This window comes from Microcebus murinus, chromosome 1 (assembly GCF_040939455.1).
Source record: "Microcebus murinus isolate Inina chromosome 1, M.murinus_Inina_mat1.0, whole genome shotgun sequence".
NCBI classification, from domain to species: domain Eukaryota; kingdom Metazoa; phylum Chordata; class Mammalia; order Primates; family Cheirogaleidae; genus Microcebus; species Microcebus murinus.
The window spans coordinates 16722297-16737246 of record NC_134104.1 but is presented as its reverse complement, the minus strand read 5'-3'; the positions used below and the strand labels follow the sequence as shown (position 1 = coordinate 16737246).

The window sequence follows — 14950 nt, the reverse complement described above, 5'->3', positions numbered from 1 at the left end:
GATAAGTACTTATCGGAAGACACTGAATATATTTTGGGTAAAGGAATTAGTATATAGTTTAAAAGCTAGTTATAAAATAGACATATATAGACTGTGGCTTGTGCATGTGAGTATATATAACACATATAAATATATATACATATATAAATAAACCCACACATTTTGTATTTGTGTATATACAAAACTCTATCTTTCCATATATGTGTGTATTGACTGAATGTCTGTGTATAAAATGAAGATATACTTCAACAGGTTAAAAGCTCTCCACATGGTGGTATTTTCAGGTGATATTTAAGTTGTGTTATTTCCCTATAATATTTTTAAATGAAAATTTGTTATTTTGAAATAAAAAGACATGATGTTTTAAAAATTATATAAGTTGGACATTAGCTTGTTTGCAATAACATGTCATAACTGAAGGCCAAGTTTCAGAAGTGGTTTTAGATGTAGCACTTGTTTGCAAATTAGATAAACAGTATTTGTAAATTGTTGCACAACATTGATTGTAAGAAAAAAAAACTGCTATATATTTAGAAAATGCTCACTTGTGAAAAATAAGGAATATTATACACATGGATATTATAACAGAAATAACTAGGGGAACATTAATTCATTAATATTCATCGACTCATTGAAAAGTCTGGGTCAGAGATGATCTTGAAACCCATCTTCATTACTCATCAAAGGAATTCTTAAGTAAATGATAGAAAAATAGAAAATTTGTCTTTGGTTTAAAGTCCCCTTTACTATTGTTCTCAGGACATGATAGTTGTTTTCATGGCTATTGTAAAGTTAAGGTCACACTTCCCCTTCCTTGGCAGTGAGTTTCACTTTTCAAAAATAGCCTTGGAAACATTTACTTGCTCCATTTATGAAATAATTTTTATTCACTGTATAAAGTTTGAAAATATAAAAATTATAGAGATGAAAACAAAAACCCTCCAAAATCTAACCACCCCCGAAATAATGACTGTTTACATTTGGCATGCACAGCCTTAATTCTACCAAATAATTTCCACCAAGGATGCCTACTGTTTCTGGATAGTCAGTGTGTAGTTACCTTTGGAGAAAATACCACATAGTAGCCGGTGCCCTTGGCTCTGCAGGTCAGTTTGCACACATCTCCTGGCAGGACGCCTGCATATTTGGGAACCCACTCCACAAAGGTTTTGACTCCTTTTGCATCAGACTGATAGCCATTTTTGGCCTCACACTGCTCATGACGAAATGATTTACCTAGGAAACACACATGTTACATTACTACCTTATCTGTTCTGAAACTTAGATACATTCTTGTGTGCTTAAATAATTTTAAGAAGATCTTATTTTTTTTTAACACAGCCTCTATATGCACCAGTGCTGATGGATTTTATCTATGCATAGAGTTGAAACTGTTGATTATTTCTTCCAATTCTCTGCATACTTTACTGTTTACAGTAATAATTTTAAAATCACTCCCACACATTTGTTATTGAGTTGCACATTGTTGGAAGTACGCAGTATAAGGTTAATGCTGTTTCTCCAGCTTCCCCTATTTATTAATTTTAAAATACAAACTACATGTGGCACATGGTGGTTGTTGACACTTGGGAGCAGCGTACCATTGGGTGGGCAGGGCGTGACACTACAGGAGCGGTAGATGGCCCTCTTCCCTGTGCAGTAGCGGCCATTGTTTCTGGGTGCAGGGTTATTGCAGTGGCGATAGGCAAACTGTACTCCTCCCCCACATGAGCGAGAACACTGGCCCCAGGACCCCCAAGACCCCCAGTTGCCATGGCTTGATGTCTGGAATAGAAAATAGAAGATATTTTCACTTAGATGGGAGAAAAACATTCAAGATGTATAATATATTTGGAAATCACATGCATTTCATGACACAATGGAAACTTCATGATAGATATAGTCAAATTTTTACTGAACTTAACATGGTCATGCTCTGAAATTGCAACACATTTCCAATTCTAAACAATTCTACTTTTCCAGCACTCCCCCTCACCCTTCCCCTGCCCCAGATCCCAGCACCAGAGGATCTGAAAACATCACCCTAAGGACTAAGCACACCACAGAGATTACTTCCTGGTTTCTCCAGACCACTTTAAATTATGTTTTCTGATACTGTACAACTCTGTTAATAATCATGGAACCATGCAAACTTTTTATCCGATCTGATCTTGAATCTTTAATGACATATATAATGCTGAAGGTTTTGCATGATGCTGGGCCATTATTTGATTGTGTCTGCATCTCTTTCTCCCTCTTTAGCAATGCAGTTCAGTAGTCCTTTTGTTGATATCCCACATCCTGTCTGTGACAGACTCTCTGCTATATACATAAATGTATTTGACCTGGGTGTGGCTTACTTCCTAATTAGATGTGACAGAAACTGAAGTGCACTTACGCCCCCACCCACACACTCCCCACAGAGAAGGAAGGAAGAGCCCTTTTGTGATACCCTAGGTCTATAGCTCTGGAAACATTCTAGACGGATTCTGAGAAATTCCAAAGGAAGAATATTACAAACTGCTTTGCGGAGGGAATGTGTGAAGAACTGCCTCTGGCTGCCTGTGCCAGGGTATCTGATGATGTAGAGTTGGGTGACAGCCTGTAAAGACACAGGCAATGAGCATATGGCAACACTCTTCTAGGGACTTTGAAATTTTGTGGGTGAGAGTGAAGATGTACTTTGCTCAGGCCTTGACAATTAAGAGGGCAGCTGACCTAATGTTGGACTGTGTACGTGGTGACAGACGGGTTTCCCTGGAGCAGTCTTAAGTCACTTCAGCTCCTAAATTTAGATTAACTTACTATGAGGAAAAAAAATTATCATTTTGGAGCTCACCAAATGTTATGAGGACTATATGTGTGAGCTCTGCTATTATTTCCTTACTGAATTTCAATAAATGTATTCTGGTAACTTTAGCAAGGAAAGTTTGAAAGTGAGCTTTTAAAAGCAACTTGCAGAGTCCTACTTGGGATCTCTATTGGACAGAATCTGGGTTATATAATTATTTGTTAAAGAATATAACCTGCAAATAAATTCCTATTATCTGTATTTTCTTCAGAATTTGATTACTGAGAATGGCTACTGTGGGTAAAATATGAAGCTTATACTACAGGCTATATTAACTAAAACAGCATGGTACTGGCACAAAAACAGAGACATAGACCAATGGAACAGGACTGAGAATCTAGACATAAAATCATCCTCATGTAGCCATCTAATCTTTGACACAGGAGACAAAAACACACACTAAGGAAAAGAATCCTTATTCAATAAATGGTGCTGGGAAAATTGGATAGCCACATGTAGAAGACTGAAACAGGATCCGCACCTCTCACAAAAATCAACTCACGGTGGATAATAGACTTAAACCTAAGGCATGAAACTATAGGAATTCTAGAAGAAAGTGTTGGAAAAATTCTTATAGACATAGGCCTAAGGAAAGAATTTATGAAGGAGACCCCAAAGGCAATCACAGCAACAATAAAACTAAATAAATGGGACTGGATCAAATTTAAAAGCTTCTGCACAGCCAAGGAAACTGTCAGGAGAGCAAACACACAAGTTACAGAATGGGAGAGAATATTTGCATGATACACATCCAATAGAAGGCTGATAACTAGAATCTGTAAAGAACTCAGAAAAATAAAAAAAATCAAGCCCATTAAAAAGTGGGCAAAGAGGCCGGGCATGTTGGCTCACGCCTGTAATCCTAGCACTTTGGGAGGCCGAGGCGGGCGGATTGCTCAAGGTCAGGAGTTCGAAACCAGCCTGAGCGAGACCCCGTCTCTACCAAAAATAGAAATAAATTAATTGACCAACTAAAAATATATATACAAAAAATTATCCGGGCATGGTGGTGCATGCCTGTAGTCCCAGCTACTTGGGAGGCTGAGGCAGTAGGATCGCTGAGCCCTGGAGATTGAGGTTGCTGTGAGCCAGGCCGACGCCATGGCACTCACTCTAGCCTGGGCAACAAAGTGAGACTCTGTCTCAAAAAAAAAAAAAAAAAAGTGGGCAAAGGACATAAACAGTAACTTTTCAAAAGAAGACAGACTAATGGCCAACAAACATGAAAAAAATTCTCAACATCTCTAATCATCAGGGCAATGCAAATCAAAACCAGAATGAGATATCACTTAACTCCAGTGAGAAAGGCTTTTATCAAAAAAACTCAAAACAATAAATGTTGGCATGGATGCAGAGAGAGAGGAACACTCATACACTGCTGGTGGGACTGCAAACTAGTACAACCTCTATGGAAAGTAGTATGAAATATCTCAAAGAACTAAAAGTAGAACTACCATTTGATTCAGCAATTCCACTACTAGGTATTTACCAAAAGGAAAAAAAAAACACATTCTATAAAAATGACATCTGCACTCAAATGTTTATACCAGCACAATTCACAATCACACAGATGTGGAAACAACCAGGTGCCCATCAATACATGAGTGGATTAATAAAATGTGGTATATGTATACCATAGAGTTTTACTCACCCACAAAAAGCAATGGTGATCTATCACCTCTTGTATTATCCTGGATAGAGCTGGAGCCCATTCTACTAAGTGAAGTATCACAAGAAAGGAAAAACAAGCACCACATGTACTCACCATGAAATTGGTATTACTTGATCAACAATTAAGTGCACATATAGTAGTAACATTCATTGGGTGTCGGGCAGGTGGGAGGGGGGAGAAAGGGATGGGTATATTCACACCTAATGGGTGCAGAGCACACCATCTGAGGGATGGACATGCTTGAAGCTCTGACTTGAGCGGACCAAAGGCAATATATGTGACCTAAACATTTGTACTCCCGTAAGATGCTGAAATTAAAAACACCCCCCAAAATATTTTAACTAGGATATAAAACAATCTGATGACAATGCCCACACATGTCATGGGAATGCACTTCACATCTTGGGTCTCCAGGCACTGGGTGACGAGAAAATCACTTACTGAATAATATTTTTTCTTGGTTTTGTCCACACACTTGCCCTGCAGGCAGATCCTCCCCTTTCCACAAGGTGTTCCCTCCACAGCGGGCAGCTTCTTGGTCAGACAGACCATCTGGCCCTGGCGCACCACGGCACACCACAGGCGAGCGCAGACGTCCATGCCCGGACACACCGAGTACTCGGGCCCGAATGTCAGGTTGCACTGCTGGGTGGCATCGTAGGTCTGTCCCGGAAGTTCTTCAGGGCCCTGGATCTGCTTTCGTGGTAGGTCTAGCAAGCAGTTGCCTGAAAGAATAACCGAGATTGACCACTGCTCTGGGTTGCACGTTTCAAATAACTAAAATCATGGACCTAAAAATGAAATGCTCTGGTTGGTGTTGAAGCATGAGTCATCCATGAATCCATCGCACTGTGGGGCTCTGGAGAAGGCATTCCATGAAGGTTGAGGCTGGGCACCTCCTCAGACTCACCAACACACCCCAGAATTCACAGTGGGTGACACACTCTGCAGTATCTATAATGATGGAGGTGGGGCTGGCAGTGGGATGATGAAATAAAATTTGTAATGATTAGTTGGGAAATAGCCATTGTGCTGAGGCACTAAAAGAAATTAGGAAAGACCTAGAGTAAATCAGATAGTGAACTTTAATGATAATAATAATAATAAAAGCATTTACTCTACAATTTCAAGAAACAGAGTTTGTCCTTTGCCCTCTCTTTATAACCCAATCTCCATTTCCAACTTACCTCTTCCCCATGTGCTTGTTGCATGTCTCCTTTCCACTAATTCCATAAATAATAACCAAGGTGGTACCTCATTCATTTTTGCACTAACTCAGCAAGCATTTGCTCAGCACCTATGATATTCTAGAAAACATACTAGGTATTGAGAATACAGAAAAATGATCCAGATCAAGCAAAGGAGATAGACTAAATAAAGTATTTCTCTCAGACCAATAAAAACTTTAATTTAAAGCTTTCAAGATTTGCAGAATAAAGGAGTGATTGGAGAAGAAAAAAAAAACAAATTTTTGATAATTTTGGCCTATCTTTATACTCTTCTCCTTTTTGTTCCCTCTTTGTCTGCTATTGAATTGAATTGGCATTTGCTGGGCATTTGGAGCATCTGCCAAGTTGGTGTCTCACTGCTTGCATGTGGGGCGGTACAGGCAAACAGGACTGAGATTGGGAAACCACAGAAGTTGGGACACAGATGATACAAATCTAGAAGCTGACATGTGCCTCCCCTTCCCCAAAAGCCTTCCCCAGGGTTCCCTGCCCAGCCAGTTAACACCATTAATTTTCTCTTGTTATATACCCATGCATGCTTGCATATGGCCCATCCATTTCAGTCATTTTTTTTTTGTTTACTTGATTTTAGGATGTATATGCTGATTGTAATATCAATAACAATAATAATAAATATTTGTTACACACACTATTGTCAGTTTTTTACATTTATTAGTTTATTTAATCCTCACAAGAACCCCATGAGGCAGATTCTATTACATATTTTGTTTATTCTACAGATAAGGAAACTGAGGAATGTAAAAAATAAATCACTTACCCAACATCACATAGCTATTAGGGTTTTATGCTCAGAGCCTGCCCCCCTCGTCATATACTGTATGGCCTCTCTTAGCATGTGGATATTACTTCACTGCTGAAGGGCAGGCATATACAAAGATCCCTTAAGTGATGGGATGTTGAGCCTAATGGTAGAAACACTCCCTCTGAAGTCTAATGCTAGAGGAACACTAATGGCTGAGTGCTGTTGGCCAAGTTAGTTAATCTCTCCCTAATTTATTTTCAAGATCTGTGAAATGTTTCTCTTCTCACTGGTATACTATAAACATAAAATTAGCTAAGACAGATATAAAGGGTAACCAGAAAAATATGAAACAATGATAGTTGGTTCTATCTCCAACGTATTTAACCACATTTTAGATGTATTAGAGTTATTCTTTGTATTCAGCAAAAGAAAATCATGTTTAAACCCTAATGTTCCACTGAGAAATAGAATATTCAGCACATTTTAAGTATACTGCAAATGTTTTTACAACTACATTTAAAGTTTCTTCAAAGTGAATATCTTAGAATTTGTCAATCTGTGATGGAGACATTATATGAAAATGACTAAAGAGCAAAGTTCCTATTTAACTTTTGAGCCAGAACATTTGAAGAGGTAAAGTTTCTTAAGGCAGGCCAGAAAAAGCATTAGAAATAAGTATTTAGCCAAAGAGAACTCTGGGAGAAAAACATCTAGTTCAAAGAAAAGCATCAAGTCAATAGGAAAGAATGATAGTAAAACCTCACTAAGCTTTGTTTACAGGACAGAGTAAGATTAGGCGTTTCAGAACCCCATTAAAAACGTTATCTTTATTGCTACATAAAAAGGAGTGCTGTGTAAACCAAGGCATGCTTGGTGGATTGCTGATGTTAGAAGACTGTCAACAAATCTCTGAATCAGCAAGAATGCTTTCCAATTCTTCAAAAGTGTTGTTTTAAGAAACTTTTTTATTTTACTAAAAAGCACAGCCTGTGAGACTGGATAACTAAATATTAGCTAGGAAGCTTTACCATGTGTGGGTGCACGTGGCATGGGTCTACCTCATTTATCTCACGCCAAAGTAACTTACACCTGACTGTAGATACACAGTCATTGACACCTGTTCTACTTCACTAGTAGATGATGAGTCAAAAGAAATATATAATGTAAACACTTTGAAATCAGCTTACAAGTAGACTTTAACATGTGGCATCTCTTCACAAAGCTTAATCTGGAAGTATGATCTTTAGAAATAACATGTTTACTTTGTTATTAAAAAGAAGATATATTAGCTCTATGATTTTCCTTTAGAGGTTATACATGTGGAGATGACTTTTTGTTTCTTAAAATAAAATGATTTATTTCGGAATTGCCATTATTTTATTACCCCAAAGTCCTCACTACCCAAATTAGTTTCTGCATCAGTTTCTGTTTACCCCTGAAGAAGTGTATAGTCTATTGATTTCATTTTTATTTTGAATTATGACCTTTTACAACAAAAAGGTACAGACATCACTACCAAAGGGAAGTGTGGTGCCCAAGAACAATAAAAAATCAATATTGAGTCTGATTCTGAATCTCACAGTATAAAATATGTAATATCTAAATAATAGTGGATTGGATATACATTGCCATTTTTTTAAATGTATATAGTTTGGGGAGGGGTAAAAAGGGAAATTGATCAATCTTTTTGTATCATTTATATTGACCTCTAAAGGCATGAAACCTACTGCTGACTTTTTCCTGATCTGTTTTACTTTTATTTGCGACCACTTCTTCATAGCTACTTCACATATGCTTAATTCACCCAAGTCTGAAATTCTATCTGGGCTTTGCTGCCAACATTTTGTGTTTGTTCTGTTCCACATATTGGCAAGGTGCTTCTTCCTTCCTCCCTCCCTCTCCTTCTCCCTTCCTTCTTTCTTCCTTTCTTTTGCTTTTAACATTTTGTGCATAGAGATAGCTTATAAAAGAAAGTCAATAGAAATGTGTGCTTGTTGTATATATGTTCTTACTATCCATGTTACATTAAATGTTTAAACAAAGCAAAAACTTAAAACATAAGACGCAGTGATTTGAGATGGACAAATCAAAGCATGTGGTAGTCTGTCCGTGGTCACAAAAGTCCCTAATGGGTGATGGAAGGGTTGTTACACCTCTAGAAAATGGAACTGAAAAATCTATGGTTTTACATGTCTGACTTCTAGTACTGTCATATCAATGATTAATAGAAATTATCCAAGTTGCTCTTTATCCTTTTCGTATTTTTTCTCTATTTCTAGCACTACAGTGATTTCAATCTTCCCTTACTTTTCAGTACTCAGGCATGAATTAAGCATCAGCCCAATATCCACGGCTTAGGAGAAATCAATTCATGTTCCTAAAGAAACTCATCCGGAAATTCCTCACACTACAGCCTGCTCTCTTCCCTTTTGCTTCCTTTCTTTACCTCTCTGCCCTTACACCTCTGCTTTTAAGTCTTTCATTGAATGCCCAACATTAAGAAAGAAAATGGTGCATTTTCCTGCTCTTTGATGACTCACTTTGGGCCCAGTGACAGATGACTAAACAAGGGCACTGAAAAAGGAACAGACAATTGTTGTTAACCAGAGGTAACATCCAAGCAGCCTTTTTGCACTGTTTAGCAGATGTACTGGGAGGGGAATTAGATTTCAAATTCTCCGTGATTACAGGATGAAGGAAACTTAAAAAAAATATATAGGTCACTATGGCCTTAAAATATACATCTTATTTGCAAACTCTTTTAAATCATATATTTATTGTCAAAGTCAATATACAACCATAATAGGCTTTGGATTTTATTAACACCACCCTAAAAACTGATGTTAAGCTCCTATTGCTAGCTTTACAGTCTATACTTAACAAAGAATTCAGAGAACTGGTTTTCTAATATCATTTTATGCCCAAAGTTCTGAGTTCAGTAAGTGGCTGTACACTTAGCTCTTTAAATATGTTAGCTACCATGATAATTTTTCAAAAAATCTCTAGGTTTTCTTTAGCAGCTTGTGTTGTGAGTGCTTTTGAGGGCTCTATGTACTTAGGTGGTGGCCTTTCTCATTATCTGGCACTGTGAACTCAGGCATGCAGCAGACACAGCTATCTTTTTTGGCTTCAAGGTTATTAAACATTTGAGAAAGGAAATTCAATAACCTGCTTTCACTGCACAATTTCTCTGCCAGTGCTTACCTTTATTTTCGAGGATCCTACTTCTAGCCAGCTTGCCTAGAGCTAACTTGTATAAATGCAGCGGAATGTCTACAAGTATCTTGGCCGGGGTTGGTGGAGGAGTCCCATGGGGCATGGCTTCTCCTTTTCTGAATCACAAATCTGCAGACACAGTTGCTTTAGAGTGAGCACTCTAGCTTTTCAACCATAACCTAATTGCTGCATATTTCTTGTTGGAACTAAATCAGGAAACACTCAGTACTAATGAATTTAAATTTGGCAGTGGTCGAGTGCCACAAATGTCCAGCTACTTATGGCTAATAATTTTAAAAATAAATCAGATACTTTGAATTTAATTTTACCCTGTGACCTCATTTCTCTGGTATTGCTGGAGGTGAGGGGGGAGGGATGAGATATTACATGTAAATAGATATTGCATTTATAATGTACTCTTTAGGTACCACTAAAAATTATATAAATTCTGTGAAAGTATCTACTTAAATGTAACAGTTGCCTTTGCTGCTTTTATATTAGTCACAATTTAACTTTCCTAGAAAACAGAACATAATTTTTTTCTGTGTATCAATTATTGTATCATGCTGAAATATACAGGTACATTTAGGATCATGCTGGTGTGACAGAGTTTTTGACCTTTTAGGAAATGGTACCAGGCTACTGTGTGTTTCATGTTCTTGGGCTAAATTTTACAGCTTTCTGGATTTCCCCTTACGGTCAAATGATGTCACTTCTTGCTCTCAGTTTACCTATCTAAAGTCTTCCTACCCCCACCAGACATGCTATTTTACTTTTAGTTACCTTAAAAGTTAAAACAGGCTGGGCGCAGTGGCTCACGCCTGTAATCCTAGCACTCTGGGAGGCCAAGGCGGGCGGATTGCTCTGCTCGAGGTCAGGAGTTCGAAACCAGCCTGAGCTAGAGCGAGACCCCGTCTCTACTATAAATAGAAAGAAATTAATTGGCCAACTAACACATATAGAAAAAATTAGCCGGGCGTGGTGGCACATGCCTGTAGTCCCAGCTACCTAGGAGGCTGAGGCAGCAGGATCGCTTGAGCCCAGGAGTTTGAGGTTGCTGTGAGCTAGGCTGACGCCATGGCACTCACTTTAGCCTGGGCAACAAAGTGAGACTCTGTCTCAAAAAAAAAAAGTTAAAACAGAAAAATAGTAGGTCTGTAAAATATGAATGTATGGGCTCTAAGTGGAAACCTAAGTAGCTCACTGTGAGTAAAGTTTAAAAATCTTATAGTATAGTTTCATGATATCAGCTTAATCTTCTGACTAAGATGAATTTATTTGCTTTTCTGCCTTCTTGGGCTTTGATTTTCTTCTTAGCTCTCTTCTAAGTTCTGTAGTTATAATGTTAGAACCTCAATCATCTCAAAATTGGGTTTGCTAGTTTCTATGTCCACTCTTTCACTTAAACTGACATGTCAGTTTTGAAATGAAATAAGACATAGTTGAGCTTTGCCATTTTGCCACATTTCCTTTCTTTCTTTTTATTTTTTTTAATCATTCTGAACTTACTCTATTCATTAAAGGCTACTGATAAAATAGAATTGTTTTTTGGTTGAAAAAAAAGACTGCCTAATCAAACCAACATATTAAAAAACGAGACAGTCTATATTTAATGACATAAATAAATAAATAAATAAACTATAGATAGTTTCTGTCCAAAGAATTTTGGTAATTGAATTTATTTATTTAATAGACATCTGGGAAATTCAGATAATTTTTTATCAGAGCAAATAAAGAAGATCTATTTATACTAAGTTATGTTTTAGTTTTTCTTTATCATGAGTCCTTTGGGATGGAAACAGAGATGAAAAACTATGTAAATTTGTTGTAATTTTTTAAAAAAATCAGAGTATGGACTTCTTCAAATATAGAAATAATGTTAACAAATGAAGACAATGCTGAAAGCTATTTACTGCACATAAAGTAGGATCACAAATTCCATAAACATGAAATAAAGGCATCATTCCAAAATTATGGCAATAAGGAACAAAATTCTGCACAGCATTGTAATTAGCTGACCTAATACTTGTACAGGAAAAAAAATTAGTCCCATTTTAGCCATAAGTATTTGCTGCCTTAGCAACTAAATCCATTCATTTAGTGATTCAAAATTTAGCTCAACTTCTTGGAATGTGTAACGTGATTTTGGAATAAAATATTAATGTTATTTTATTTTCAGAAAACCTGAAAAGAATGAAACAGCAAAAGCAATATTAAGAGTGGAGATTTAAGATTCTACCCAAGAGAGACTGTATTAGATATTGGTCCTATAAATGTAGATAGGAAGATAATAAGGCAGTATTAATTTCAGAACTTTATCTACATTTAATCTACATTGTAAACTCAGCTAAACATAAAACTACCATTTTATTATTAGTATAAAAGTAAAGCTTAATACACTAATTCTTATTATTGTTTCTAAATCTTTAAGATATTAGAATGTCCTTTCAACTAATAACAAAGAACATTTATTTTATATTGAGAGAAATTTTAAACCAAGCTGGACCTGGATTGCTTTTAGGACTTGGAAGACTTAAATACATAGTAGCAAGTAGCCTTGCTAGTTCACCACTAATGTATCCAAGAATGAGTTAATGAAGAGATTTCAGCTATATGGTATCAAAAAACTGTGCAGTTGAATTTCTTTTTGTCTGAAATGAATTGAATTTTTCAATTGTTATGACAATATGTAGCCAAAGTTCAAGATGGTCAACACACTAAGAAATTATGAAAATATTGTCATAAACTTTGTGGAACTAGGAAAAAGGCAGTTATCACAGATTCTCTTTATTTGGTATTGAGCCAGATATCAGAAGAAAATCTTATGGAAAATTATGATGATCAAGAATTTCTGTCATATTCACTTAACCATAAGTTTTAGAAAAAAGACAAATTTTAAAAGAACAAAAGATATGAGAATGTGTCCATTTCTGTAAGATAAAAAAAACTTGAACTACATGATCTCTGAAGATCTTTTTCAACCCTAAAGCATTTATCCTCCTGTGTTAATATTATTTTAAAGTAATAAAGAACGCAAGAAAATTTGCAACAGCTTGTTTCAAAGATTACTTGGAAGTCAGTATTTATTATTTCTAAAAAACTGTGACTTCCTCAGTATTTTTATATAATTTATAGCATTAATCCTAGTCTTACAGAATTTAATAAAAATATTCTGTGATCTTGAACTGCATCTAAAGTATAAAGCCAAAGATTTTCCTTTGAAGTTCTTAAAGTGTTTTCCCATCAATCCGATTGCTTTTCTATTTCTGTTCTGCATGTAGTCTTCACTCCACTGTCAGGAGAATCTGCTGTCATGATGAAACCAAATTCTTCCAGTCAATGCAAATGAGAGAGCTTCCTTTCTTGGCTTTATGTTGCCATAAAGAGAAACTGGTAGAATTGTCACCTACAACTTAACCATAGCCCTATAATGGGCATGTAACAAATAATTCTGAGAGTCATATTAATAGCAGGGAAATCAACATGTCTGCCAAAGTTCTCACAGGAAGCTAGTGGTGAAAGAAGGAATAAAAGCCAGGCTTTCAGGGCACTGGCTAGGCATTCTGTGTGGTCTCCCACACTGCTTCTCCTTTGAACTTTTTCAATTCAAAAGCAAAAATACCATAACTAGAATGCCACCAAGGATGTTGGCATTACACGCCAGTAGACAATCAATTTCCTTGCTCCTTTTTCCGACAGTATCTAAACAACCCATTGTCTTAGAGGGCAAGATGAATGCTATGAAGATTTAATGAAGTAAAACTCCCGTTTCTCGGCTTATGTTGTCCTGAATGATACATACCGTGGCCATCATCCAGGAATTCTGTGATAGTGGCTGAAGTGCATTTGGACCAGGGCTTGGATGCATCAATGCTGGTTAGGATGGAAGACATTAAGCGCTTATCTTCCGTGGAACCAAAATTTTCTTCACAGAATTTGGAATCGTCATGGGAGAGGCCAAGCAGGTGTCCTGAGGGACAGAACAGAGGAAGTGAAAATAACGGGTGATTGTGCTTTTCTGTTTTCCCATGACCATTGTGCTAGTGCTTGATTTTTTTCACCATGTGTAGATGACTTCATTTTAACTGCCTTCTTACCCAGGGATGGGACCCCTGGGAAATAAAAGCTGCATGTAGTTAGTGTAGCAGTTACTTTTGGTGAATATTTAGATGAAAATTGAAAAATTAATCTAACGAGTAGATGTTCCCATAATTCATCTGGATCACATATGCTCAGTGACATGTAGAAACAAAGCCTTACTTAGAATCCAGAGTTTGTGAGACAACTGTGGGATTATGTCATAGCCCTCACCACATATTATTGTGATTGTCTAATTTTCTGCCTCCTCTGATCAAACCCCATGAGATCAAAGTACATCTTCCTCCACACACTGTTGAAACCTCTGTATTTAACTTAATGCTGTGCAAGTTGCAAACACTTAATAGATGGTTTTTGAATGTCAATGACTTCTATTTTCTTAGTCAAGTAAATAAGTAGCTAGACAAGAGAGAACTAGGAGAGGGAAAAAGAGTGAAGTGAAACGAGGAACTTTCAAGTTCCATGCAAATGTAAGCTTGCTTCACCTGTTCATTTCTGTTAGTTATTTAGTGAGTTGTGAATGTATACTATTCTCACAAGCATATAACTTATTTTGAAAATATACCTGTCTACATTTAGGAAATGTCTAAAATACCAAGATGCCCATCATGGAGTGTTAGAGCTTGCAGAGAAAACAAATATTGGGAAGGTAAATGACTGTTTAAAACCATTCAGCCAGTTGATATTTGTGCTTAAGTCTCCCAAATATGTAGTCTGCAATCCCAGTACATGCCATATTCATTCTATTAAGCTAGATATTATTTCACAGTATAACCACATTCTTATGATCTGAGTAAATTACTTTTTATTACATAAGATCAATTTTCATATAGTCTAAAGACAAAATGATATTCTCCAATAAATCTAAAATGCTGTTTAAATAAATCTGGGACAGTAGTTTGAGCAGTTAGTAGAAACTCCAAAGAGTAAACAACAAATCATTTTAGTAGAGCTTTTAACAAAGCTCCCTGGAATGATATACAAACCACTAAAAAAAATGTAGAAAATAACTATAGCAAATTGATGACTGTGTTCTCCTTGGATTCCTGAATGCCAAATGCAGAAACTTTGGCCATTCTATCAAAAGAGTCCAGTGCACACCAATAAAACTCAACAGAGAT

At 36.6% G+C, this 14950-nt stretch overlaps 1 protein-coding gene across 1 annotated transcript in view; it reads right to left on the bottom strand.

The window, feature by feature from the left end:
* Nucleotides 1-14950, bottom strand: part of ADAMTS5 (ADAM metallopeptidase with thrombospondin type 1 motif 5) — a 44895-nt gene that overhangs the window by 8825 nt on the left and 21120 nt on the right. The window contains exons 3-6 of the mRNA XM_012764460.3: nucleotides 13534-13701; nucleotides 4965-5248; nucleotides 1602-1785; nucleotides 1061-1236 (exon numbers count right to left, since the gene is read on the bottom strand). Coding sequence (XP_012619914.2) covers nucleotides 1061-1236; nucleotides 1602-1785; nucleotides 4965-5248; nucleotides 13534-13701 — 812 coding nt within the window. The remainder of the gene's footprint in view (nucleotides 1-1060; nucleotides 1237-1601; nucleotides 1786-4964; nucleotides 5249-13533; nucleotides 13702-14950) is intronic.